Source organism: Benincasa hispida, chromosome 11 (genome assembly GCF_027475165.1).
Source record: "Benincasa hispida cultivar pf3 chromosome 11, pf3_genome.v1.1, whole genome shotgun sequence".
Lineage (NCBI taxonomy): Eukaryota > Viridiplantae > Streptophyta > Magnoliopsida > Cucurbitales > Cucurbitaceae > Benincasa > Benincasa hispida.
The window spans coordinates 42,940,679-42,968,481 of NC_143488.1; the positions used below are offsets into that span (position 1 = coordinate 42,940,679).

Here is a 27,803-nt window from a genome sequence, read left to right on the forward strand (position 1 = left end):
GTTGAGTGATGACTTATAATTACACTTCTATTTTTTAAACTTAAACCGATTTAGCTACTGAAATTCTATCGTTATTAAAGGTAGGAGAATGTGAAAAGGTAGAATATGAAAAACTATGATACTCAAAGTTTTTTTAATTAATTTATAAAATAATTATAAAATTTATGATTTTAAATTTATAATTAATATTTAAATTTTAATTTAATTTATTTTTTATTTAGAATTTTTAAAAGCCAACTTTAAAGCTATTTAATTAGTTGTTTTTTTTTTATTAATAATAATGTGAAAGTTAGAATATAATTGATTTGAATTTATTAAAACTTATCTCTTCATTTTTTTATAAATGACATTTAAAAGTTATGATTTATCTTTTTAATTATAATCAACAACGAAATACCAAAATTTTGAAATTTCGAGTGCTTTGTTACTCTTTATCACCTACAAGTAAATCAATATCAATTTTATAGGCATTTTTAACAAAAGTTCAAATCTTTCCATTACACCAATTTTGTTTTTCTCCTTTAATAATTTTCTTACTTTTCCTTATTGCAGGTTTAATTATTTACTTTTTCTTATGAGTTTTCTTTTTTTTCCTTTTTTTTTTTTTATAAATATTTTTAGATTTTATTACAATAATAACAAGAAAATATAAAAGTATTTTCAATTGTTGGATTTTCTCACTAACTAAGTGGATTTTGAAGTGACACTTCCTAAACTTGACATCTAGAGATTACATGCTAGTGTAGTTTGAGGTAGAAGACATGCAAAATGAGATTTTGCATGTGTTTTCTCTATAAATGACTTTGTTTTTTAAATTTGCAAGACTAATGCTTCTACAACTTTTGATCTAAACTCTTCCACCTCAACTCTCTTTTACTCTCCTTCTTTCTATAGTGAAATTCCCTTATTTTCACTAACAAAACGGTCCCACAACCGTGTTCTTCAACTGGAGAATAGCGGAGATTTACTGTTGGTGGTGTTGTTTATGCACGGGAGATGAAGTTTATGCACAAACTTTATGCAATAAAAGCAACCGTGTTCTTCAAATAGGCTATTGTTTATTGTTGGTGGTGTCGTTAAATGACTTTGTTTTTTAAATTTGCAAGGCTATTGTTTACTCTCCTTCTTTCTATATTGCATAAACGACACAACCGTGTTCTTCAAATAAGCTATTGTTTGAATACACAAACTTTATGTAGAGACATAAGAGTGGATCAAGTTCAAAAAATAGCCAAAACGGTCTATAGTATATGAATAAGGTTGGGTACCTTATTCTAGTAACATTATCGGATGCGACCCACTCTGTAGTTGTTACAATTTGTTGTAAAGTGCTACAAATGAAGTGATCCTGATTTGTTCATGTATTGACATAAGGCGTGGGGGCGTCCTATGGAATGAGTTTGCATAAGATCGGACCAAGAATTAAGTTACTCTTCCTTTATAACGTTGTTTACTATTTAAGACTGACTATTTCAAAGCGATGACCTAGGTAACTTTACCTTAATCCTGAGCTAACTATGAACTCCTGTTTATTCGGGATTATCCTTAGATTTGCATAGGTGAGGGTTGGCTCAACAATGCCGGCTCAATAAGTCTCCCATTTCAGGAGTAAGACCAGGTAGATAGTTGAGGACATAGAGTGCAAGACGAAATTCACTTCTACCCGCTTCTAGGGATAGTAAAAAGATTGTTCCCTTAAGTATTGACTCCTGGTCTTGAACAAGGGGCCCCACCTTCTCATTGGATCGAGAGGGGTTCAGTTTAGTGATTGGATTACAAACTAATTGTTCAATAGAGGATCAGTAAGACTTAAGAAGCAAGATGTAATTTCGGGGGTAAAACAGCTTTTGACCCAACCGTCATTGCTAACAACCTGTGAAGGGTTAACTTACTAATCATGGTTATATTGAGTGGACGTAATATATCTACAGTGAGAGGAGTGCAACTACTAGGCTTTAGTGGAATGACCCGATATTTAACGAATGGTGATTAACTAGGTTAAAGAGTTTAGCCGCTTAATAGCGGATTGTTGGAACCCATGATTTGTAGGTCTATGAGGTCCCTCTACTAGCTCATATCGGACTAAACATTAGAACAGTATGACAAACGAATTTGAAGCGTTCAAATTCGATTTTTGGAGCAAAGTGTTAAATATATATGATATCTTTAACCTAATATTTAATTGTGAATTAAACAAAAAGAGAGAGAGAGAGAATAAGAGATATTTAAATATCAAAATTATGAATAGAGATTCATATAAATTGGGATTCGTGTTGGATTTAATATTAAATTGAATTAATTAAATTGTTTAATTAACCATTTAATATTAATTTAATTTTAAAATTGATTATTATAATTAATTTTTGAATTTAAATGGATTTGATTAAAATTGCATTAAAATTCAATTTGTTGACGATAAAAAAAGCAATAGAAGTCAAATTGTTGACTTTTGATTTTTGAAAGTCAAAAAGTCAAATTTGTTGACTTTGGACTTTGACAGTCAAACTTTGACCAAGTTAGTAGAAAGATCCAACATTTGTGAGTGAGAAATGAATTTTTGCATGACTAAGTATTATTTTCATTTAAAGACACTTGTCCCACTAAATCCCACTTTTTGAGTTAGTAGATTTTTTTGTGTCAAATTCTCATCAAACTCAAAGTTGAATGTTTGCATTTAATGGTCGGAGCATTTAACGCTTTGAAGACCTCTTGGCCATAGTAGAATTGGATGAGATTATGTGATAATCTCATTGCAACTTTCTCTCAAGATGGTCCGAGACCAAACATGCTCTCCTCTCCTCTCACAACCTATTTGAATCTTACGGTGTTCTTGTAACGTCCCAAAAGTTATTTTGTTAAAAAAAAAAAGAGAGAGAGAAAACAAAAGGAGGGGGGAATATTGGTTATTTTTTTAGGAAGAGAAGTAGAGTTTTTAAATTGGCATTGGGATGAGTGCAAAAAGGACAAAAAAAAGGGTTTTCTTTCTCCATTTTCTTACTTCTTCTTCTTTCTCCAGCCATCCCCCTGCTACAATCGCCTTCGTCAGTCGTCTCTCCGTGCCAGCCCTTCGCTGCTCATCTTCTCTTTCGATCCGCCCGCCCTTTGACCCGACGCAGGCCATCCGTCCCAACCGTACCGTCTGCTTTCGTTCCCGCGAGGCCCAGTCGCGTCGTCTGCTGTTTCTTTTCCACGCTGCAAGCTTTCGTTCCACGTCGAGCTACTCGTCTGCGCTAGTTTCAGTCGCACTGAACTTCTTTTTCACGTCGCTGTTCGTCCACTGTTTGTCGTTAGTGCTAGTAGCGGTCGGTTTACGACAGTCCGACCGAGTGGTCTGTTGGGGGTAAGTTGTTTTCTTGGCAGCCCATTGTCATTTGGGGATTCTTGGGCCTAAGCTAACGTTCACCTATGGATTTTGTAATTGGTTTCAGGAACGTATGTCGGTAAAGGAAGTCTTCGAGCGGAGTAGGGTCTTGTTTTGGACAGTGAGTTATACTGAGGTAAGTGGTTTACTACTGATTGCCCTAGGATGTTGTTAGGCCTGCTGTGAAATATTTTTATTTCATATGTGACATTGTGATGAAATTTGCTATGGGTTTTGTGCCGAATTCGATGTGTTGAATTTGAAGTATTCTTGTTGTGATGAATTTAGATGTAAGGAATAAAGGATACTGTGATAAAGTTGAAGCATGGATATAATGTGTTAAGGCCTGGTGTTGAGTACTGATGCATGAGTTATATAATATGTTAAGGCTTGATTTGAGTACTGATGTATGAGTTATGAGTAGACTGAAATAGTTGATGAAAACATGGGGAACGGTGTTAAAGTTTAATGTTGAGTCATGGCCTTGATTGCATGTTTATGTTTAATTATGTACTAGATGTTTGTAAGCTTATGTCCATATGAGATTATAGTGACTGTTAGTGTACCACTGGGCCATGCACATCGCATATGTGAGCCTTCGGGCCAGACCCTATGTTTATGTACGGTGTCTTTTTTGGGATCACCACTTGTAATTATGCTATGACCTTTGAGTCACTACTTATGAAAGCGTGCCTTCGGGTTCGCCCCTTATGCCTATGCCTATACCTATGTTTATAATGCCTTTGTGCATTTTTGGTCTGATGGATAAACTAATAGGTCACTGAGTGGGCCACTTACTGAGTATATTTTTATACTCACTCTTTTCTCTCCCTATTTTTCAGGTAAGAGTAATGATAGATTGATGCATGACAAGAGAGATCTGTGACCTGACCATTAGGATGTTTCACTGCTTTCGCATATAGCATTATGTTCTGAATTCTAGTTTAGGAGTTAGGTGTCTTTCACTATTATGCAAAATATATAAATTTTATTATTTGACTATTTAATTTCAAACATTTGTTTTAGTAGAAATTAGGGGTACCCTGACTGGTAAATTATCTCATTTTATTTTGCTTTAGTTTATTTAATATTAGTTAATTATGTTTTCCCATCCTTGCTCGTTTGAGCATTATTAAATAAATTTTTTGGCTATTTAACTTGATGATTTAAAAGACATTGTATGATTGAGTCTATGCATGCATGAAGTAGCGTCCTAGAATATTATAGGAAACTAGGGTCGTTACAGTTGGTATCAGAGCCTAAGTTTTAGGTTCTGTAGATTACATCGTGAGTCTAATCTATTCCTTATGGCCACAAATGGATCTTTCGTCTTTGTCAGGTATGTCGTTTTAAATCCTTTAAGGAATTATATATATACATGGAATCCTACTTGTCTGTTGCCGTTTAATGGTTTACCCTGCTAGTGTGTACTAAAGTGTTGCGTGTGGTCACCAGGTATGACACCACGAACTAGAGGAAGGGGCAGTCGAGGTAGAAAAGTAGTTGGGGAGTGGGACCCCGACTTACAAGAACCCGAGGTGCAGAGCCGAGAGGTGCGAGACTCGCCGCCTTGTGACCCCTCTGGGTCAACCTGGCCGAGAGTTAAATCAAGAAGCGGGCCTCGAACTTCGACTGTACCCCCACCAGGACTGTCATCCTCAGAAATCCCATTAGAATATACGGCTATGGCTGCAGCTATTGGGAAAGTCATCACGTAGGCCGTGGTGGGACAGTTAAGGGACATGGTGGCCGAGCAGATCGCCCAGCACGTACAGTCACAGCAGACGCCATCCTCGTCAGACCTGATACCACCAGTTTAGAATCAGGACAGGACCACGAGTCAGACCATGGCAGGCCCCTCGTTAGAAGCTGGATACCTACGAGATTTCAAGAAGTACGATCCCCCGATGTTTAACAGATCCTTAAAAGACCCCACAAATGCAGAATTGTGGTTGTCCACTGTTGAAGGGATCTTCCAGTACATGAGGTGTCCAGAGGAGCAGAAGCTGCAGTGTGCCGCCTTCGTTCTCATCGACAATGCCAAGCGCTGATGGCGCTCAGCTGAGAGAATGATAGAAGCCGGTGGAGGCCAAGCCACGTGGGATCAGTTCAAGGAGCGGTTTTATGAGAAGTATTTCTCTACTCATGTGAGGTACAACAAGCAGGCTGAGTTCATGAACTTGAAGCCGGGAACCATGACAGTGGAAGAGTATGAAGAGGAGTTTGATAAATTGTCTTGTTTTACCCCTGACCTGGTGTCTACTGAAGCAAAGAGGATTGAGAGATTTGTATAAGGTCTCTGAGATGGGGTGCGAGGCATTGTGCAAGCCTAGAGCCTCCCACCTACGCCGCAGCCTTCCGAACGGCAGTACGCGTGGGTTGTTCTTCAGGGATAGAGTTCCTGAAGTCCTTGACGGAGGAACCGACCCCGAGCCAAAAGAAGAAGGTTGAGCAGAAAGCTCGGGGACCTCCGCAGAAGGTCCAGAGTACAAGCAGGCCAGTAGGGCATGCTCAACGACAGGCTATGACTTCAGGAGGAGTTTGGAGGGAAAGACTGGTATGCAAGTCTTGTGGAAAGCATCATTGGAGACGCTGTCTGATTGGTACCAGGACATGTTTCAGATGTAAACAGGTAGGGCATACGGCAGACCAATGCCCTAGTAGTGGTTCTGAAAGTGCGGGGGGTCAACCCCCAAGTTCACATCAGGGTAGTTCAAGCTGACACCAGCAGCAGGGTTGGGTCTATGCTACAAGTCGTAGGGAGGCTGAGCACTCGGGAACAGTGGTGATAGGTACACTCCCAATCTTGGGGCACTATGCCTTAACATTGTTTGACTCGGGCTTGTCCCACTCTTTCATTTCGTCATTGTTTGTAAAGCATGCCATGTTAGTTTTGAAGCCTTTGGGCTATGTTTTATCAGTGTATACACCGTCGGGAGAAATTATGATAGCCAGTGAAAAGATAAAAGCTCGTCAGTTAGAAATAGCAAACCGCACCCTCGATGTGACTTTGATAGTACTAGACATACGCGATTTCAATGTAATTTGGCATGGATTGATTCGCTGCCAACCATGCTAGTATAGATTGTTCTCGTAAGGAAGTGACTTTTAACCCCTCTAGAGAAGACATCTTTAAGTTCAAATGGGCCGGGACAGTAGTTTTGCCCAGGGTGATTTCAGCAGTTAAGGCTAAAAGGTTGATTAGCCAAGGTGTCTGAAGCATATTGGCTAGCGTAGTTGACACAAGGGAAATCGAGGTTGAACTAACCTCTGAACCAGTTGTGAGAGATTATCCTGATGTATTTCCGAAGGAACTTCCAGGATTGCCTTCGCCAAGGGAGATTGATTTTACGATTGAACTGAAGCCAGAAACTATTCCCATATCCAAAGCTCCGTACAGAATGGCTTCGGCAGAATTGAAAGAATTAAAGGTTCAATTGCAGGAACTACTTGATAAAGAGTTTATATGACCCAGTGTTTCCCCGTGGGGTGTACCAGTATTGTTTGTGAAGAAAAAAGATGGGTCATTACGTTTATGCATAGATTACAGGGAGTTGAATAAGGTGACCATTAAGAATAAGTACCCCCTTCCTAGAATTGATGACCTGTTTGACCAGCTACAGGGTGCTATCGTATTCTCCAAGATTGACCTACGGTCAGGTTACCATCAGCTGAGGATCAGGGACAGTGATGTTTCGAAAATTGCTTTCCGATCCAGATATAGGCATTACGAGTTCATTGTAATATCTTTTGGTCTGACCAATGCTTCAGCGATATTCATGGATTTAATGAATCGGGTGTTCAAGGGCTGCCTAGACGCCTTTGTAATCATTTTTATTGATGACATCTTGGTATACTCCAAGACAGAGGCAGAGCGTGAGGAACGTTTTAGGAAGGTCTTAGGAACATTGCGGGAAAACAAGCTGTATGCAAAGTTTTCCAAGTGCGAGTTCTGGCTATGGAAGATGTCCTTCCTTGGGCACGTGGTGTCAAAGGACGGGGTTTCAATGGATCCAGCTAAGATTAAAGTCGTTACCAATTGGCCCCGCCCTATGACGGTCAGTGAGGTGCGTAGTTTTCTGGGTTTGGCTAGATACTATCGTAGGTTTGTAGAGAATTTCTCCAGTATGGCCATGCCGTTGACCCAGCTAACCAAGAAGGGAGCTTCGTTTGTTTGGAACAAAGCGAAAGAGGACAGTTTTCAGGACCTCAAGTAGAGGTTGGTGTCAGCCCCGGTTCTCACTGTACCAGACGACTCCAGGAACTTTGGATTTACAATGATGCTTCCAAGAAAGGTTTAGGTTGTATGCTCATACAACATAGTAGGGTGGTCGCCTATGCCTCCTGCCAGTTGAAGAACCATGAGCGCAGCTATCCTACCCATGACTTGGAGTTGACAATGGTAGTGTTTACCCTGAAGATCTGGAGACACTACTTGTATGGGGAAAAGATCCAAGTGTTCACCGACCACAAGAGTCTGAAATACTTTTTCACCCAGAAGGAATTAAACATGAGGCAGCGTAGGTGGCTCGAGTTAGTAAAGGATTATGACTGCAAGATCCTGTATCACCCAAGTAAGGAAAATGTGGTAGCCGATGCCCTCAGTCGAAAGGTAGCTCATTCGGCCGCCTTGATCACTAAGCAGGTTCAACTGTGTAGAGACCTAGAACAAACAGAGATTGCGATGGCAGTGGGGGAAGTCACTTCACAGTTAGCCCAATTAACAGTGCAACCAACCTTGAGGCAGCGGATTATTGATACATAGCAAGGTGATCCCGACTTGGTTCAGAAGTGTTGTCAGGTAGGGTTAGGTCAGGCAAGTGAATTTTCTATGTCAGTGGACAAGGGTCTTTTGTATCAGGGATGGTTGTGCATCCCAGCAGATGATGGCTTGAAAGGGGAATTGTTGGCGGAAGCTCATAACTCTCCATTCTCGATGCACCCAGGTAGTACCAAAATGTACCAAGATGTGAAGCGGTATTACTGGTGGTCCAATATGAAATGGGAGATAACTAATTATGTCAGTAGATGTTTAGTCTGTCAGTAGGTGAAGGCCCCAAGGCAGAAGGTAGTAAGCTTGCTACAACCTTTGGATGTGCCAGAGTGGAAATGGGAGAGTGTGGCTATGAATTTTATTACGGGGTTGCCCAGGACAGCGAAGGGTTTCTCGATGATTTGGGTTATGATAGATAGACTCACCAAGGTGGCACATTTTATTCCAAGAAAGCCCACGTACACGGTGAGTAAGTGGGCTCAGTTATACACGAAGGAGATAGTAAGGTTGCATGGTGTGCCAATGTCAATTGTGTCCGACAGAGACCCTCATTTCACCTCCAGAAGAGCCTTCAGGCAGCTTTAGGGTCGTGGTTGAACTTCAGTACAACGTTTCACCCCTAATCTGATGGGCAAACAGAATGTTTAAATCAGACATTTGAGGATATGTTGCGCGCTTGTGCGTTTGAATTCTTAAGGAGTTAGGACTCCCACTTGCATTTGGCAGAGTTTGCTTATAATAACAGCTATCAGGCTACCATTGATATGTCGCCGTTTGAAGCTCTTTATGGCAGATGTTGCAGGTCTCCCTTTTGCTGGAGTGAGTTTGGCGAGAGGAAACTGGTGGAGACTGAGTTAGTGGAGTTGATGAATGAAGCCATGCAGAAAATCAGGGCCAGAATGCTAGCAGCATAAAGTAGACAGAAAAGTTACGCGGATGTCAGGCGAAAAGATTTAGAGTTCGAAGCAGGTGACAAGGTGTTCCTGAAAGTGGCGCCGATGAAGGGTGTCCTGAGATTCGGGAAGAAGGGTAAGCTAAGTCTGCGTTTTGCAGGGCCATTCAAGATTTTGGAGTGGGTCGGTTCTGTGGCTTACTGTTTGGCCTTGCCGCTGTCCCTCTCTGCAGTCCATAATGTATTTCATGTCTCCATGTTGAGAAAGTATCTAACGGACCCGTCGCATATGGTGGACTTTGAGCCCTTGCAACTAAATGAGAACTGGAGTTACGAGGAAAAGCCCGTGCAAGTTGTGTTCAGGGAGGTGAAAGTTTTGTGCAGTAAGGAACTACCCTTGGTGAAGGTCCTGTGGGAGAACCATCAGTTTGAGGAAGCAACTTAGGAGCGAGAGGGCGAGATGAGGGCACTGCATCCAAAGCTTTTCCAGGATTAGAACTTTCAAGGACGAAAGTTTATTAAAGGGGGGAAGAGTGTAACATCCCAAAGTTATTTTGTTAAAAAAAAAAAAAAAAAAAAAAAGAGAGAGAAAACAAAGGGGGGGGGGGGGGGGGGAGAATATTGGTGTTTTTTTTAGGAAGAGAAGTAGGGTTTTTAAATTGGAAGAGAAGTAGGGTTTTTAAATTGGCATTAAGATGCGTGACAAAAAGGACAAAAAAAGGGTTTTCTTTCTTCCTTTTCTTTCTTTCTTTCTTCTTTTTCTTCTTCCTCCAGCCGCCCCCTTGCTACAGTCGCCTTCGTCGGTCGTCTCTCTGTGCCAGCCTTTCACCGGTTGCCTCCTTTTCCGAACCGCCCGCCACTCGACCCGACGCAGGTCGTCTATCCCAGACACGTTGTTTGCTTCCGTTCCGTGTGAGGCCCAGCCGCGCCATCTGCTATTTCTTTTCCACGCTGAGCTACTCGTTCGAGCGAGTTTCAGCCGCGTCGAGCTTCTTTTTCGCGCTCTGTTCGTCTGCCGTTTGTCATCAGCGCTGGTAGCAGTCGATTCACCGCAGTCTGATCGAGCGGTCTGTTAGGGGTAAGTTGTTTTCTTAGCAGCCCATTGTCATTTGGGGATTCTTGGGCCTAAGCTAACGTTCATCTATGGATTTTGTAATTGGTTTCAGGAACATGTGTCGGTAAAGGAAGTCTTCAAGCGAAGTAGGGTCTTGTTTTGGACAGTGAGTTATCCTGAGGTAGGTGGTTTACTGCTGGTTGCCCTAGGATGTTGTTAGGCTTGCTGTGAAATATTTTTATTTCATATGTGAAACTGTGATGAAATTTGCTATGGGTTTTGTGCCGAATTCGATGTGTTGAATTTGAAGTATTCTTGTTGTGATGAATTTAGATGTAAAGATTAAAGGATACTGTGATAAAGTTGATGCATGGATATAATGTGTTAAGGCCTGGTGTTGAGTACTGATGCATGAGTTATATAATATGTTAAGGCTTGATTTGAGTACTGATGTATGAGTTATGAGTAGACTGAAATAGTTGATGGAAACATGGGAAAGATGTTAAAGTTTAATGTTGAGTCATGGCCTTGATTGCATGTTTATGTTTAATTATGTACTGGATGTTTATAAGTTTATGTCCATATGAGATTTTAGTGACTGTTAGTGTACCACTGGGCCATGCACATCGCATATGTGAACCTTCGGGTCACACCCTATGTTTATGTACGTGTCCTTTTTGGGATCACTACTTGTAATTATGTTGTGACCTTTGAGTCACTACTTATGAAAGCGTGCATTCAGGTTCGCCCCTTATGCCTATACCTTTGCTTATGTTTATGATGCCTTTGTGCATTTTTTGTCTAATGGATAAACTAATAGGTCACTGAGTGGGCCCAATAGTGAGCCACTTATTGAGTATATTTTTATACTCACTCTTTTCTCTCCCTATTTTTCAGGTAAAAGTAATGATAGACTGGCGCATGACAAGAGAGATCCTGACCTGACCATTAGGACGTTTCACTGCTTCCACATATAGCATTATATTCTGAATTCTGGTTTAGGAGTTAGGTGTCTTTCACTATTATGAAAAATATATAAATTTTATTATTTGACTATTTAATTTCAAACATTTGTTTTAGTAGAAATTAGGGATACCCCGACTGGTAAATTATCTCATTTTATTTTGCTTTAGTTTATTTAATATTATTTATTTATGTTTTCCCATCTTTGCTCGTTTGAGCATTATTAAATAAAATTTTTGGCTCTTTAACTTGATGATTTAAAAGACATTGTACGATTGAGTCTATGCATGCATGAAGTAGTGTCCTAGAATATTGTAAGAAACTAGGGTCGTTACAGTTCTTTAGTTTGGGTCTCACTATTTTTTTTGTTTGACTCTCTCATCCTATCGATATCTATTTATGTCATTTTGATTCAAAATTATTCATAATAATAATAATAATTATTATTATATTCATTAAAAATTAATTTCACAATACAGTAAGATCAACTTTTAAGCTAAAATTAGATATCTTGAACTATCTTAAATTATTAATTTTTATGCTCGAGAGAAAAAAAAACTTAAAACGTCAAGTTTCTTAAATTCAAGGAATGAAAAAAAAAAAAGGGACGGAATCAGATGAGCGACATGTCGTAAAGGGTATGTGGGCACCAGATCTTGCGTTACACGTCGGCTGACCCCCACATTCTTTTGCACAGTTGAACTGTCCACTAAAAAGAAGCTCAAAATCCAACTCAATTTTACAAACAAAATTAAAAAATAATTAAGTCCTTTTTTGGTTTTTTTTTTATAAAAAAAAAAAGAATTAAGTGGAAAAGAAAAAAAAGAAAGTGAAGAAAAAAAACAATAAAAATAAAATCATTATCGAACGGCATTTGTGTGGCCTTGGCTGAACTCAACATCTCTCTCTCTCTCTTCTTCCCGTCACTATTATCTCTTGGCCTTCTTCCCTTCAATCTTCAATCTTCAATCTTCAATCCTCTTTGCTTAATTCTCTATCACCGATGCGTGAAGAAGATTCACAGCTCCAACTCCTTCTTCTTCCGATTCCTCTGCGTTGCAATTTCTTGTTGTTAATGAGATTTCGCCGGTGGCCGCCTCGATTCTGAGTTAGCTTCGCTTTCTTTCCTCCTCCACGGAAACTGCTTCTTCAATTTAATGCTACTTGGATTCAATGAGATTTCTCTCTTCCACTAGAGATGGCATCCGCTCCTTCGATGTCAGGTATGGTACGACTACCACTAATTGTGAATTCTTCTTACTTTTCTCTGTTTGTTTGCTTCATAAATGACAACAGATTGTTTCCTTTGAGGATGTTCGTCGGGGAGTTTGCGAGATTTTGAGTTTATATTTTTGGAGACTTTGTTGACTATTTTCTTTCGTTTGTTAAAAAAATCAGGAAGATTGGTGTAGTAGGGGAATTTGGCCTATTGGCTTTAGAGATTTTGTGATTTTGACGCGGAATTTTTCTGAATTTGTAGTTTCTTTAGAATGCGTGAATATATGTAAATTCTCGAAAGGCGATGGAAGTGGTCGGTATGATTGCAGTATTCTCTCGTGTGCATGGAAGGCTCCGAGGGTCTTGACGGGTTTTCTTGCAAGCACTACTCATTCTCTTCACTGCTCCTCTTTCTTGCATTCAAAAAATGGCAAAAGAAGCAGAATAAATTCTGTAAGTGGTCTGTTATGCTTGAATTATACGAATTTTGACCACTGGACAGGTTACTTTATTCATTGTATAATGTAACTTATTTTCTTTTTTTATCTCGTTGTCAATTAGATTCTCCTATATTGGAACACTATCACAAGGTACCGAGTTTTGTATGTTATCCACTCTTGGAACATTTGTGGAAGTTATCCACTTGTCTTGTTATCATGTTTGGTTCCCTTTTCCTTTGCCTTTCCCATTTTACATTTCTGCTTGGCTCTTTATAAGATATGGGTTGAATAGTGAATGGTGAACGTCTTATACTTGGTTGAAACTGTTCGTAGTTGCTTTCAGCCATTTTTTTGAAGTACTGTCATTTTGACGTTGGTATAGTTCTTCTTACCCAAATCCTCTTCCAAGGTGTGGGGAGAAATAACTTCATGCCAAACAGTATCATTATGAATCTTCAGATTCCAATTAAGCATTTCTTTGAAGTAGAACAAGTCTCTTTCAAGTTTCAAGTGACATTTGACAATGACTTAGTTTGACACTAATTACTTCCAATTCTATTGTATGGAAGTTACTGGAAAACAACGGATTAACTACTAAACTATAGCATCATTCCACAACCATACTAATGCCAAATTATTGTAGCCTCTTATATTTTATTGCAAATGCCTTGATAGAGATTTTTCTGTGCAATTCCTATATATATATATATAACAATGGTTGTAAATTTTTTTGTATGTTTCAGAGATTTGAATCTATCAGTGTTAGGGGATGGTATTCCAATGAAGTTACCAACCATATACATCTTGGAAGATTACTTAAATCAAGCCTGCTTCATGATGTTTGTAGAAGGAAGAAATTCTGTTGCTCATCATTCTTGTCTTCAGATGCCTTTGACGAGGTTTCTCCTGAAGGTTTGTGGGAGGTACATATTGTCAATAGCTGAATGTGGTGACTCTTTATACTTTACTCTTCAAGATGGAATATCCCTTTTAGCTTTATGTTTCATTAATCTTCTGCTCCCCAACCTCAGGACCTTAAGCCCACTGTCTCTTATTTATCACCTAAGGAACTGGAACTGGTGCATAATGCTCTAAAGGTGAGCTACCGTACCTGCCAAATTGAGCATAATTTTCTTTTATGTACAACAACTCTGGTGCACCAGCCCCACGGTTTCCCCCCTTTGCTTGTGTATAGCTTGCTTTTGAGGCTCATGATGGCCAGAAAAGACGTAGTGGAGAGCCCTTCATTATTCATCCAGTTGAGGTTGCCCGAATTCTAGGGGAACTTGTAAGTTCTTTCTATACTTATTTGTATCCTTTTTCTGGTAGGAAAAATTTAGTGTGTAGTGCATGACCGAAAAGAGTACTTCCTATGTTAGGAATTAGATTGGGAGACTATTGCTGCTGGATTGCTCCATGACACAGTTGAAGACACAGATTTTGTTACCTTTGAAAAAATAGAAGAGGAATTTGGTGCAACTGTTCGTCACATTGTTGAAGGAGAGACTAAGGTGGTTTAATTTTTCTTCTTCTTTTACTTTTTGTCTTACTGTTGATACATGGGTCTATACACTCTCAGCTTGGCATGGTCAACGACCTGTTTAATTGACTTTCATTGTCTTTTCCATTCAGGTGTCTAAACTGGGTAAGTTGAAATGCAAGAATGAAAACAATTCAGTACAAGATGTAAAAGCTGATGATCTGCGACAGATGTTTCTAGCTATGACGGAAGAGGTGATATTTCTGTTATTACTTTTGTCAATGTCATCATTTTTTCATGAAGCTTTACAAAAACTAAAAGGGAACTTTTGTTTCAGGTCCGTGTGATCATTGTCAAATTAGCAGACCGCTTGCATAACATGCGCACTCTTTCACACATGCCTCCTCATAAGCAGGTTGCATATTATCTTTTAAGAGTATATGGTTGTTGACCTTTATTTGGAACTAGATTTAACACTTTTGCTTCATGTCCAGTCCAGCATTGCAAGGGAAACATTGCAGGTCTTTGCTCCTCTTGCCAAGTTGCTGGGTATGTACCAAATCAAGGTATGCCCAATTAGTTCTCTCAGTTATTATTATTATTATTATTTTGTGTTTTGCTAGATCTCTTTTGCTGCAATTAGAAGTTGTTAATGTTGGTTAACTAAGTTGCTTAACTTTACCTCCGATAGGCTAACAAAGAATTTGATAAACAGATGCCATTTATCTTTTTTACTTGATTTCCATAAAGTGATTTTTTTTGTCATATGATGCATTGCTCTATCTTTTGCAAGCATTCTTACATCGTGGCACCATTTATTGATAACGATTGCAGTCAGAACTAGAAAACCTTTCTTTCATGTACACCAATCCTGAAGATTATTCCAAGGTAAAAAGAAGAGTAGCAGATCTTTCTAAAGAACACGAGAAAGAATTGATAGAGGTAATGCTGCTATCTTCTTCATTAATTTATCTTGGGACTTCAAATAGGCATCTGATCATTTTAGACTCATTTACAAACTAATGAACGCTTTATAGTGAGTAAATAACTAAACATTTCTTCTAAATAACTGATATTTCAACCCTTTTTTTAAAACACAAAATTGAAGTCCATTCTTAATGGGAATGTAAATGAGACAAGATTGGGCCTAACAATTGATGATCAATTTAAATTAATGTGTGATCTATCATAGAAATAGTGGTACAAAGAAGGTATGAAAAAAATAAATAAAAGGACCTTGGGTTCCACAAACTTGAGAATTGAAAATTGGAACGCAACATGACAATTTGTGTATAGTTCAATTGGTTAAAGCATTACACTTACAACCATGAACAAAAGGTTTGGTCAAACATTTGAATCCCTACTCCCACATTGTTGAACTCAAGACAAAAAAAGGATATAGAATACCTTACCTTTGGGATACTTGATTTCATGTGAGACGAACTACCTGTCAAAAACCTATTATTTAAAGAAGAAAGATTGGTTTTTGTTTTCTTATCCAATTACTAACAGGTCAGTGGCCAGTGATAAAAATGGTAATTGAAGTTCTGTCAGGATATGAAAGGATTGCATGGAATCTGATTTATGTGGACATACTGTTTTGTTTTGTTTTCTAGCAGTAGGAAATAAGTAATTCTTTATTTCTGTCTCTCTCACAACTGTGGAATTAACAATTATTTGCCACTGAGACTTATTTAAATGAATTCTAAAATGTAATCTTTCTTATATTTTTGAGGTTTACATTTATCATACTTGTAGGCAAAGAAAATTTTGACGAAGAAGATTCAGGAAGATCAGTTCCTAGACCTTATGACTCTGAGAACTGAAGTTCGTTCTGTATGTAAGGAGCCTTACAGGTATAGCGTTGAATGCCTTATTTACAGTTCCCACTTTCTTCAGTTGCACTCATCACAAGGGTTGGGTTATGCATATAGATAAAGAAAGGTTTCTTTCTCAGCAGAGTAGATGCTCAGTGCTTTTCTAGAGGTGCAATGATACTCGAGTCCATAGATAGATACATTAGGCATTTAAGTATCTGCTTGGAATTACCTCCTACCCCTCTATGCAAAATGCAATCTTATGTTTTGAATTGGAATTTTGCAGCATCTATAAAGCTGTTCTCAAGTCTCAATGTTCAATCAGTGAAGTTAACCAGATTGCACAGGTGTCTGTTTCAATATCCAACATTTTACATGACATTTGATGAAGGTTTCACATTTTCTTGTTGATGATATTTGCCCCTTTTTTAATCCAGCTTCGCATTATCATACAACCAAAGGAATGCGTTGGTGTTGGACCATTATGTAGCCCGCAGCAGGTATTCATTTTCATTCTTATGAAATGTAATGATGTTAGCTATTCTGTAGTTACTGTAAGACTTCAATTACCATCATTATTGCATTATTTTATTTTCTGTAGATTTGTTACCATGTTCTTGGGTTGGTACATGGAATATGGACCCCTATTCCTAGAGCTGTGAGTTAACTACAACTTCTCTTATAATTCTCCATAAAACTGAATGTATATTGGTGAATACTGACATGCTCTCTATAATAGATGAAAGATTATATAGCAACACCGAAACCTAATGGTTATCAAAGTCTTCACACCACTGTAATCCCATTCCTTTATGAGAGTATGTTCCGGCTAGAAGTTCAGGTATTTAAATATTCTCGACTTACACTTGGATTTAGGGAATTCGTTTTGAGCTTACCTCCCTTTGCTGAAACGTTTAGTTTCAGAAAAAATTGATTACATAATGCACCAGTTTTAGTTGGTGGTTGCATGTTGAAGTTCATAAAAATAATGGTTATTTTGGCAGATCAGAACTGAGGAGATGGACCTAATAGCTGAGAGAGGCATTGCTGCTCATTATTGTGGGGGTGGGCTTGTAACTAGCACAGCTAGAAATTCTATGGCCAATTCTAGAAGTTCAAGAGGGAAAGCTGTCTGTCTCAGTGATGCAAACATTGCACTCAGGGTATTTATTTACCTTTCCTGGTAGTAGACTTTTCAACGTGTTAAGATCTTTTGAGGAACTAGTCTGGATTTGATAATTTCATGGATAAAGTCTTTGATTTCTTCCAGATTGGCTGGCTCAATGCTATAAGAGAATGGCAAGAGGAGTTCGTTGGTAACATGAGCTCAAGAGAATTTGTGGACACTGTAACCAGAGATTTATTAGGCAGTCGGGTTTTTGTCTTTACGCCAAGAGGAGAGGTATAAATGCCCAACACCAGAACATTTTCTATGTCATGCTTATTAAGTTTATGACTATAGCTGTCTTTAAACATCTGCAGATTAAAAACCTACCTAAAGGTGCCACTGTGATTGACTATGCATACATGATACACACAGAAGTTGGTAACAAGATGGTAGCTGCAAAGGTATTGTTGTGTTGATTGGAAGATTGCCTATCCATGTCTCTGGATAGATGGATTATGCCTGTGTTTCTCGATAGACTGGATCTTGATCTTCCATGTGTGACTTTGGTGTTGCAGGTGAATGGTAACCTCGTTTCTCCGATGCATGTTCTTGCTAATGCAGAAGTTGTTGAGATAATCACATATAATGTAAGTTACAATTTTGAGTTATATTATTATTCATAAAGATTGGAGGCTCTGCTGGTCTCTTTAGCTTTTGGGTAATCTCCTGCCCTTCCCGTGTATTGGATTACATTATTTCTAAAAGATGTCTCTCATGTCCTATCCACAAAAAAGGAAAAGTGAATAATAAATAAAAGTAAAAACATATACAAGATTAATGCTTAATGCAGCTGCTTTCTGTTTTTGCCTTTCTGCGTATGTCACATGCCAAGAGTATGGTAATATTTATTATTTGGCGTCCTTACATAAGGCAATTGCTGCTGAAGAAAATATAATGTTCTTTAATCTCACCTGGAGCACGAATAAGATGCCAAAAGTGAACTTCGAAAAATCATTTGTGCATACATGCAATGTCAAATTATATTGTGTTTGACTTTTCTGGGGTTGGAGTATGATGTTGATGTACATGTGCGTGCCTTTCGAAGCTAAACTTTGCATCTCCTGACTACAATCACTACATAAAAATTTTGTTGTCTCGTGTCTACAATCACTACATAAAATCATCTAATTATTCTACAGAAACTGGTATGAGTATTCAGAAGAGTGTTGAACGTTTCAAACTTGTGTTTTGGAAAGATGACACGATTTACTTTCCCTGGGAAGAAATATGAACGTTCTAATTCTAGTACTGTCATGGTCATGCATTAAAAGCTGCCTTCAAGCAGCGTGATGTATTCTGTAAATCAGACATTTTATCCTCTGGTTTTCCCGACATTTGGTTTAATTTAATCGGTCAGGCAGTATTCAAATATTTTATTTTCAGTTATAAACTTCTGATGCACAGCATGCCATGATTGGGCATTTAGGAACCAAAAAAGAGAAAAGAAAAGGAACTCACTGTTTTTAAAATTAGTTCCCAATTTACTCTTTAATAGCTGGATCTAAAGTTTCATTTTTCTTCTTCGTTTGCAGTCACTTTCTGGAAAATCAGCTTATCAGCGGCATAAACAATGGTTGCAACATGCAAAAACACGAAGTGCGAGACACAAGATTATGAAGGTATGATCTGTCATAATGATTTATACATATGGATATATTGCTTTTGTTTTTGTTCTCTTTTGCCCTTCACAATGAATGGAAGGCCAGAAATCTTTAATTAAGGAGATTACTTTTGAAGCCATCGTTGAACATATTACCTTTTTGGCTTTATTTTGGTATAAACATGGTTGATTTCAAGGATTACTCTTTAGATACATTTATCGGAGTTTTTTGTAACTCCACTTGGATAGCCATCAATGAAATTGTTTCCTATAAAAAAAGATAGCATTCTTCTTGCAGTTTTTAAGGGAACAAGCTGCACTGTCAGCTGCTGAGATAACAGCAGATACCATTACTGACTTCATTGCTGATTCTGAAGAGGAAAGTGAGACAGAAGAATGCCCAGTTGTCTCCACTAAAAAAAAGCCTCTCTGGGAGAAAATTTTAGATATGGTGGATATTTCATCCACTCGGAAAAATATGAAGGACAACTTTCAGTCGAAAAACAACAAGGTACCTGTTCCCAGAGTGAACGGCAAACATAACCACTATGTAAATGTAAAGTTGAAAGCAGAGGGAGATATATTATCGATGGGTAATGGGGTTGCCAGGATTATACAACCATTATACAAGGAAGTCTTGCCTGGTTTGGATAGTTGGCAAATCAGTAAGGTTACCTCTTGGCACAGTCTTGAAGGGCACTCTATTCAATGGCTTTGTGTCGTTTGCATAGATCGTAGAGGTAAGTCTGTCAGATTAATTTCCCTACTATATCTATCATAAGGTATAATAGTATGCAACTGTTTGATATCCAGAATGCTTTCAAAGATATTGCTTTTCTGGCATAATACTCTTGTTGGGGAACTGATGAAATATATAATACTCTGTCAAGTAATAAATATGGTAGAGCTATAATTTCAGGCATAATGGGCGAGGTTACAACAGAATTGGCAGCAGCAGGCATCACTATTTGTTCCTGCGTGGTGAGTGTCCAATTATTATTCCAGCATGTTTGTTGAACATCTCCTTGTTTTTAGCTCTGTCTAAGCATCTCTCATTACGAATGAAATGGTCAGGCTGAGATGGATAGAGGAAGAGGATTAGCTGTCATGTTGTTTCATGTTGAAGGGGACCTGGAAAGTGTGGTAATGCATAGCATCAGCTTTCTCTCAGTTTCTTGCATCTGTTCATGCGTGTACACACACCTCTGTTCATGGCTAATCCTACATCTTCCAAACCCTGAAAATGTAACAATTATTCTCAGGTTAATGCGTGTGCAAGGGTCGACACAATCTTGGGTGTCTTGGGATGGTCGACAGGATGCAGCTGGCCGAACACAGTGGAAAACCAAAAATTTCTTGAGTGCTGATCGATGAGAGCTTCTTCAAGGGAGGAGCCAGGGAATTCCATAAAGACCTGTGAGGTAACTACTTCACCCTAGAAATGGAGGGTTGAGTTTTAAAAGTTTTGTTCCTGAGGAAACGAAAATTCCATAACATTTTTTTATGGTAGATTTTTGGTAGTTAGTCCCCATTATGTTTGTGGAAAAACCAAATAAAGTTGGTAGTAAATTGAGTTTTAGTATGTGGATTCAGGGCAGTGTGTATACAAACAGGAGTGAATAGGTAAAGGCATTATACTCTGTAAAGATACTATTGAGGTTAGAGTAACAATTTTACCCACAATTCTTCAGGTCTCTTACTAAAGCGTTTATATACATTTTTAAATGAAGCTTGTTTCTATTTCTAACCTCTTAAGTTTTTAGATTCTCAAGTTTTTGTAATTTTCAGTTTCAATCTTTGTCAATATTTTTAATAAAAGAAGTACAAACTTTTTTATCTTTTAAATTCTTTGTTCTCTTGTCACAGTCAAACCCAATTCTAACTCCTCGAATTTTAAGCTGAACATATTATGTTATTCATGTCACGTATTTTAATTCAGTTGAATTATATAAAACACTATGGAACTTAGAAGTTTTTAACCCTTGGAGCTTGAAATTGTTTCTACAAAATGTTGTGATCTTTCCATTAAAACTATGAATGAGATATCGTTGACAACATCATTCATGAATGTTGGTGTGACAATTAATGTGTAACATTTGGTTTTGTGGTTGATATAAGTAAATGTTAGTGATGTCTTTTGAGTTGAAATAAATGGTAATAAAAAATCTCCCATCTTTAAAATAATTGAAATTGAATTTTAAATGGCATAATTAATGCCTTCTAATTTTCACAATTAGCCTGTTATATCAATTTTTCTTAAGGTTTTACCTAAAAAAGGAAAAGAGAGAAAAACCTTGAAGAGTATTATTATTATAATTATTAGGTTCATAGGTTAAAATAAGATTTGAAGTTTAGGCGTAATGTTTAAAAACATTTTGTATAATCTAAAGTATTAATTGTATAAATTATCAATAATAATTTAATGGATCTCGTTATTCTTTGCAATTGAGCATGAATTACATATATAAATAATTAAGATTTAAAAAGAATTTAGAAAACGGGAAAAAATATATATATAACTGACTGAACTTTAAAGATTCAAATCCATTTTTAACCTTTACTAGTTAGAGGATCGCGAACATAAATTTTTTAATAAATATAATTTTAGTTAAATTTAAATAGGAAATATCTAACCTGAAATTTAAAATAAAAGAGAAGATGAGTAAAATTATATATATGTTTTATTTAGTTATGTGTTGGATCTACTGAAAAATGTTTGAAACGTAATTTCATAGAGCGAAATATAAATAATTAAAGAGATAAAATGGAGAAAGATATTATCATTTATAATGTTAAATGGTTTTGAGTAAAAATAAATTGTCAATAACTTTTAATAATGATATACACTAAAGATTTTTTAAAAAAATTGATTTGAAACCACCTTCTATCTTCTAAAACATTGTGAAATTTTATAGATTGAATAATTTTTTTGTTTTAATTTTTCAATAAAAAAATAACAATTTGAAAAAAAAAAAAAAAGAAGAAGAAGAAGAAGAAGCAAACAAGATAAAATGTTAAAAAGAATGAAAAATTAAATAAAAAAAACAGAAAAAATAAGTATGTAAGGTACATACAATACCATGTACGGGTGTGAGTGAGGGCAATAGAGTAATTATGTAAAAAGTTAAGGATAAAGAAGGAAGTTAAAATTCTTCCCTTTTAATATAGTATAAATAATTGTAAGGATGATTAGTTTCAAGAGTAAAACTATCATATACTGTCGAAATGAGTATAACTCTAGCTTATATTTTTAATATTAAAATTAGAGGTCCGATACTTCCAATTCCAAATATTATATGTATACATATATAAAAAAAAAAAAAAAAAAAAAAAAAAAAAAAAAAAAGGCAACACAGGTTCGTAGGCTCGTTAGAGAAAATTTATAGTGAATGATAATGCCTTGAGCTTGAGTTGACAAAGTGAATTAATGAACAAAATACACATTAGAATGAATGAGATTTCAAAATTGAAGAAGCTAACACAAATTCATACCTTCTTTTCATCATTTCTTTATTTTGTGAGTTCAAACTACGGTGAGGTGGAACTAAGACTAGAGCTTCACATTAAGTTAACTGCTTAAAGTAAATAGTTAAGAAAGCTTGCTTAAAAGCTAGAAACATTTTTTTTTTTTTTGGCAAAACATCTCTCTTTGGTCTTCCAACTTCTAAAATTAAAATATTGTATATGCATAGTATATATAAATATATAAACTAGCATAACAAACTAGGCTAAATGAAAAAAAAAAGAAGAAAACTAAAAAAAAAGAGATCTAAGATGAAAGTAGAATGGAGCCAAGTCTAGAATCGACTAATCATTAGACCAACCAACTCTAATGACTAAGTAAAAACTTGTGAGAGATAATTAAATAGAAAATTGAAATGAAAGCCAATTATGTATAATGTGTTTCAGCTAGAGGTGTTTATGAGTTAGGTTGGATTGAGTTGAAAGACTTTTTAGACTTAATTCAATTGTTCGGGTTGTAAATTTTTTCAACCAAAATAATCTTTATTAAAAAAATGAACCCAACCCAACCCAACCATGAAATATTTGGATTGGGTTGGTTCGAGTTCGATCTCTAATACTTGATCCTTTGATAGAAAATCACCGAACGTTCTTGAAGCAGAAGTCTAGACCAGGACTTCAGTTTTCAAAATACTTATTCCCTATAGACTTCTGGAGTATAGAATTGCTGACCCCTCCAAATGAAGAGAGCTTATCTATTTATAGAGTTCACAAGTGGGCTTGGGCTTGGTTGATCCATGGGTCTGGCCTTTGGGCCTAATTAGTTAGACTTGGGCTTGGTTGGTCCATGAGGTTGGCGTTTGGGCCCAATTAATCGGATTTAGGCCTAATTTAACATTTGGGTCAAATTTAGCCTATTTTTGGACTTAGTTGAACTTTGACTTAAATAATAATATCAAATTGGATCCAATTAATCTTATTTGATTCAACGGTCATGATAAAACCATGTGCCGTTATCGAAATTTATCTTTAACTTCAATTCAGTACAAATGTCAACTCCTAATTGAGCCCAAATTTAATGATTTGGAATTTCATCATTAATATAGTAAATGACGTGGCAACTTGTGATTGGTCTAAAATTTCTCATTCAACAAATGTCCCCTTTCGAGATTTATGCACATACATGAGTGGATGAATCTCGAAAAATATAAAGTTGGAATCAAAGTCCAAATATATTTGTTCTTGAATTTGACCTCAATTGATGTGTCAGTCAAACTATGAATTTAGTACATAAGTTTAACTTGATTTTTGGGATAAAATTTGGAATATCGCCAAATTTACGAAAAATTTTGAACTTTGTCCCAATTTATTTGATTTGGATTTAAGATAAAATTTGGGATATGCCCAAATGTGAATAAAAGATGATTTTTTTTTTCCTCAATAGGATACTTGAATTTGGAATATGGCCAAATTTTAATTTTGGATGAATTTTAGATTTTTCCCACAACTTGATTTAGAACCTAAATTTAGATGAATTTGATATAAAATTTGGAAGATGCCAAAATTTTAATTTGAGATTTTATCCCCTTAATAATTTGGTTTGAGGATAAAAGTCTGATGATTTGGATTTGAGATAAATTTTGGAATATGCCCAAATTTTAATTTGACTTAATAATTTGGGATAAAATTATGATTTGGTGATTTAGGTGGGATAAAATTTGGAATATACCCAAATTTTAATTTGAGATTTTATCTAAAAATAATTTGGCTTGAGCATAAAAGTTTAATAATTTAAATTTGGAATATGCCCAAATTTTAATTAGAGATTTTATTTGCAATTTAATCTCAATGTTGAACAATTTTGATTTTGATAAAAATTTGGAATATGGTCAGATTTTAATTTATGATTTTATCCACAATTTAAATTTGACTTTGGATAAAATTTGGAATATGTCTAAATCTTAGTTGAAGATAAATTTGAGGACAAAATCTAATAAGATTAAATCAAATAGGAAATTTATTTAATTTAATTTGAAATTAGGATAGAATCAAATTAGGAAATCTGATAAAAAATCTAATATTTTAAATCAAATCTTTTATTTGATTTAGATTTCTTAATTTGTTATGGAACCACGGAACCTCTATAAATAGGACCCCAAACCTCTTCATTATCTTCATCCCCTCCTCTTCTTCTAATCTTTCTTTTCTCTCATTTTCCTCTTATTCTTTCTTTTTTTTTTTTTAAAGAAAATTTCGTATTCTTTCTCTTTTTTTTTTCTTTCTTTTTTTTTCTTGCTTTTTTCTTTACTTGCTTTTTTTTTTCGCGTAGGTTTACTAATTTGTCCCCCTTACTCTTTTGTAGGAGCTAAAGCGCAACTCAAAGGAGTACAACCGCGTCTTTTTTAGGATGACCTTGGTATGGTTTATCTACTGTATGTCTGTTCATGCTTCCTGATCGTCATGGGAGGGGCCTTGCAAGGTTTACAACTCTCCCATGCTTTCACCCTAGGGAGGATCCCGATAAGGTCTACCTTGTAGCACCGTTTGCATATCCTGAATGTCATAGGAGGGGCCTTGCAAGGCTTACAACTCTCTCATGCTTTCACCTTAGGGAGGATCCCCATAAAGTCTACCTTGTGGCATCATTTGCATATCCTGAATATCATGGGAGGGGCCTAGCAAGGCTTACAACTCTCCCATGCTTTCACCCTAGGGAGGATCCCGATAAGGTCTACCTTGTAGCACCATTCGCATCGTCATGGGAGGGGCCCTGCAAGGCTTACAACTCTCCCATGCTTCACCCTAGGGAGGATCCCGATAATATCTACCTTGTAGCACCGTTTGCATATCCTGAATGTCATGGGAGGGGCCTTGCAAGGCTTACAACTCTCCCATGCTTTCACCCTAGGGAAGTTCCCGATAAGGTCTACCTTATAGCACTGTTCGTATATCTTGAACGTCATGGGAGGGCCCTGCAAGGCTTACAACTCTCCATGCTTTCACCATAGGGAGGATCCCGATAAAGTCTACCTTGTAGCACCGTTCGCATATCTTGAACGTCATGGGGGAGACCCTGCAAGACTTACAACTCTCCCATGCTTTCACCCTAGGGAGAATCCCGATAAAGTCTACCTTGTTATGTTACTCCTTGATCAAAATTTGAAAATAAGGGAAATATACCATTGAGTATTGAGGATGAGGCAGATATGCCATCAAACTTTGAAGATGAGAAGAATATGCCTTCAAGCTTTTGAGCAGAGTCAGATTGGCTAGAGTCGATCTCGCATACAAGGTGGAGCCGGACGGACCAGAGTTGTCCTCGCATATGAGGTAGAGCTTGGCAAACCAAACTTGATCTCGCATATGAGGTGGAACCACACACACATTTTTTTAGAGGAAGCGAAGCTACACCAACTTTGGAGAAGGGGTGAAGTTGTACCAACATTTTGGAGAGGAAACGAAACCGCACCATGACTTTGGAGATGAAGCGAAGTCATGCCATTAGTATGGAGATGAAGCAAAGCCACGCCACAACTTTGAAGATGAGGCGAACCACACCAGACTTTAGAGATGAAGCAAAGCTGCGTATGATTTTGTAGACTGACTCATTGAATATGGAGCCGAGCCATGCACACCGATCTTAAGCTTAAAGATGGAACGGAGCCATGCACATCGACCTTGAACTTGAAGATGGAGCGGAGCCATGCACACTAATCTTAAACTTGAAGATGGAAGCAGAGTCATGCACACCGATCTTGAACTTGAAGATGGAAGTAGGGCCATGCACGTCAATCTTGAACTTGAAGATGGAAGTGGGGTCATGCACGCTAATCTTGAACTTGAAGATGGAGCAGCATCGATGAAGCCTCTGAACTTGAAGATGGAGAAGCTTCGACGAGATCTTCGCATTTGAGTTTAACATAGCATTGGCAAATCCTCCGCATTTGAGTTTGATAAAGCATCGGCGAATCCTCTGCACTTGAGCTTGAAGAATCGGTGAATCCTCCACATTTGAGCTTAAAGAATCCATAAATCCTCCGCACTTGAGTTTGACGAAGCATCGATGAATCTTCACATTAAGCTCGACTTTGCGACTTGAGCATGAAGAAGCCATTGAAAAGCCTCCAGACTTGAGCATGAAGATGAAGCATCAATGAAACCTCTGAACTTGAAGATGGAAGAGCATCCGAGTTTGATTTTGAAGAGGAAGCAAAGTGCATTCCAAGCGTGTGCCTTTTATTTACTGTGTTAGCTCCTTACGAGGGATAAACTTCTTCAGGGATTAACATCTTCAATCTGGAGTGTCATTCTTTAATGAGGATGATCAACATCAATCCTATAGTATCATATTTGCCTGGTTTTCGTACCTCTTCTGATGGACTAGACTTAAATTTCTTTAAGTTTCCTTCGTACCTTTAAAGAAATGGATCAAATCATGATGTAGTTCAATTTTTTTTTTGATAACTGTACTGAACTTAGTTTCTTTCAAGCTGCCTACATACCCTTCATAATGATAGGGATCAAGTCATAATGTAGTTCAAGAAGAATGTTTTTTCTTTTTTTTTTTTTTTTTTAACTGGACTGAACTTGAAGTTTCTTTCAAGCTGCGTACATACCCTTCATAATGATAGGGATCAAGTCATAATGTAGTTCAAGAAGATTTTTTTTTTTTTTTTTTTTTTTAACTAGATTGAACTTGAATTTTCTTTCAAGCTGCGTACATACCCTTCATAATGATAGGGATCAAGTCATAATGTAGTTCAAGAAGATTTTTTTTTTTTTTTTTAACTAGACTGAACTTGAAGTTTCTTTCAAGCTGCCTACATACCCTTCATAATGATAGGGATCAAGTCATAATGTAGTTCAAGAATAATGTTTTTTTTTTAACTGGACTGAACTTGAAGTTTCTTTCACGCTGCCTACATACCCTTCATAATGATAGGGATCAAGTCATAATGTAGTTCAAGAAGATTTTTTTTTTCGCGACTGAACTTAAATTTCTTTAAGTTGCCTACGTTCCTTTATAATGACAGGGATCAAGTCGTAACGTAGTTCGTACAATTTTTTTTTAATTTACATTTATTAAGCGTAAAACTTCTTGAGAAACCTGCTGTTGATTGGGCCAATTCTTAGCCCATCTTGATCAACTATCTTGTACGCTCCGTTTATGTAGACTTCTTTGATGACGTAGGGTCCATCCCATTTAAGTGTAAACTTATTCCCCATATGTCTTGTCATGATAATTGGTCTCCTTACGGCGAGCACTAGATCAACGACTTGAAAGGACCAACGCTTTACATGCTTATCGAAGGCTTTAGACATTCGGGCCTGGTAACATTCCAACGCTTGTTGAGCTTTTAATCGTTTTTTATCTAGTGCTTCCAACTCTTGGACACGTAGTTTGATGTTGTTCTCTATAGAGAGCCCTTCTTGCACCGCCATTCTTAGCGATGGAATTTCTATTTCCAAAGGAAGGACAACTTCTAGCCCATAAACGAGAGAGTACGAGGTGACTCCTGTAGGGGTACGGTGAGTGGTGCGATAAACCCACAACGCTTCATCGATCTTCTCCTG

The 27,803-nt window shown here is 37.1% G+C and overlaps 1 protein-coding gene and 2 long non-coding RNA genes across 6 annotated transcripts; all 3 read left to right on the forward strand.

The window, feature by feature from the left end:
• Positions 1-2,889: 2,889 nt before the first annotated feature.
• On the forward strand, positions 2,890-9,636 carry LOC150032655 (uncharacterized). The gene is made up of 3 exons (XR_016524359.1): positions 2,890-3,340; positions 3,429-3,497; positions 4,204-9,636. It is a non-coding gene; the product is annotated as an uncharacterized LOC150032655 (long non-coding RNA).
• A 47-nt stretch (positions 9,637-9,683) lies between these two features.
• On the forward strand, positions 9,684-11,292 carry LOC120090091 (uncharacterized). The gene is made up of 3 exons (XR_005485417.2): positions 9,684-10,105; positions 10,194-10,262; positions 10,979-11,292. It is a non-coding gene; the product is annotated as an uncharacterized LOC120090091 (long non-coding RNA).
• Positions 11,293-11,875: 583 nt separating this feature from the next.
• RSH1 (RELA/SPOT homolog 1) lies at positions 11,876-20,450 on the forward strand. Of its 4 annotated transcripts, none has more exons than XM_039048832.2 (24): positions 11,876-12,267; positions 12,525-12,715; positions 13,446-13,625; positions 13,734-13,799; positions 13,898-13,990; positions 14,082-14,213; positions 14,335-14,436; positions 14,520-14,597; positions 14,677-14,748; positions 15,017-15,124; positions 15,941-16,038; positions 16,286-16,346; positions 16,437-16,499; positions 16,601-16,657; positions 16,739-16,840; positions 17,004-17,162; positions 17,270-17,401; positions 17,482-17,568; positions 17,683-17,754; positions 18,700-18,786; positions 19,066-19,507; positions 19,687-19,748; positions 19,842-19,910; positions 20,030-20,450. In XM_039048832.2, exons 1-24 carry the CDS (start codon positions 12,243-12,245, stop codon positions 20,132-20,134), a joined length of 2,643 nt encoding a protein of 880 aa, XP_038904760.1. In that variant the 5' UTR covers positions 11,876-12,242; the 3' UTR covers positions 20,135-20,450. The 4 variants fall into 4 exon arrangements, with proteins under 4 accessions (XP_038904760.1, XP_038904759.1, XP_038904761.1 ...); XM_039048831.2 differs by having other exon boundaries at positions 11,921-12,272; XM_039048833.2 differs by having other exon boundaries at positions 11,923-12,267; positions 13,446-13,614.
• Positions 20,451-27,803: the final 7,353 nt, after the last annotated feature.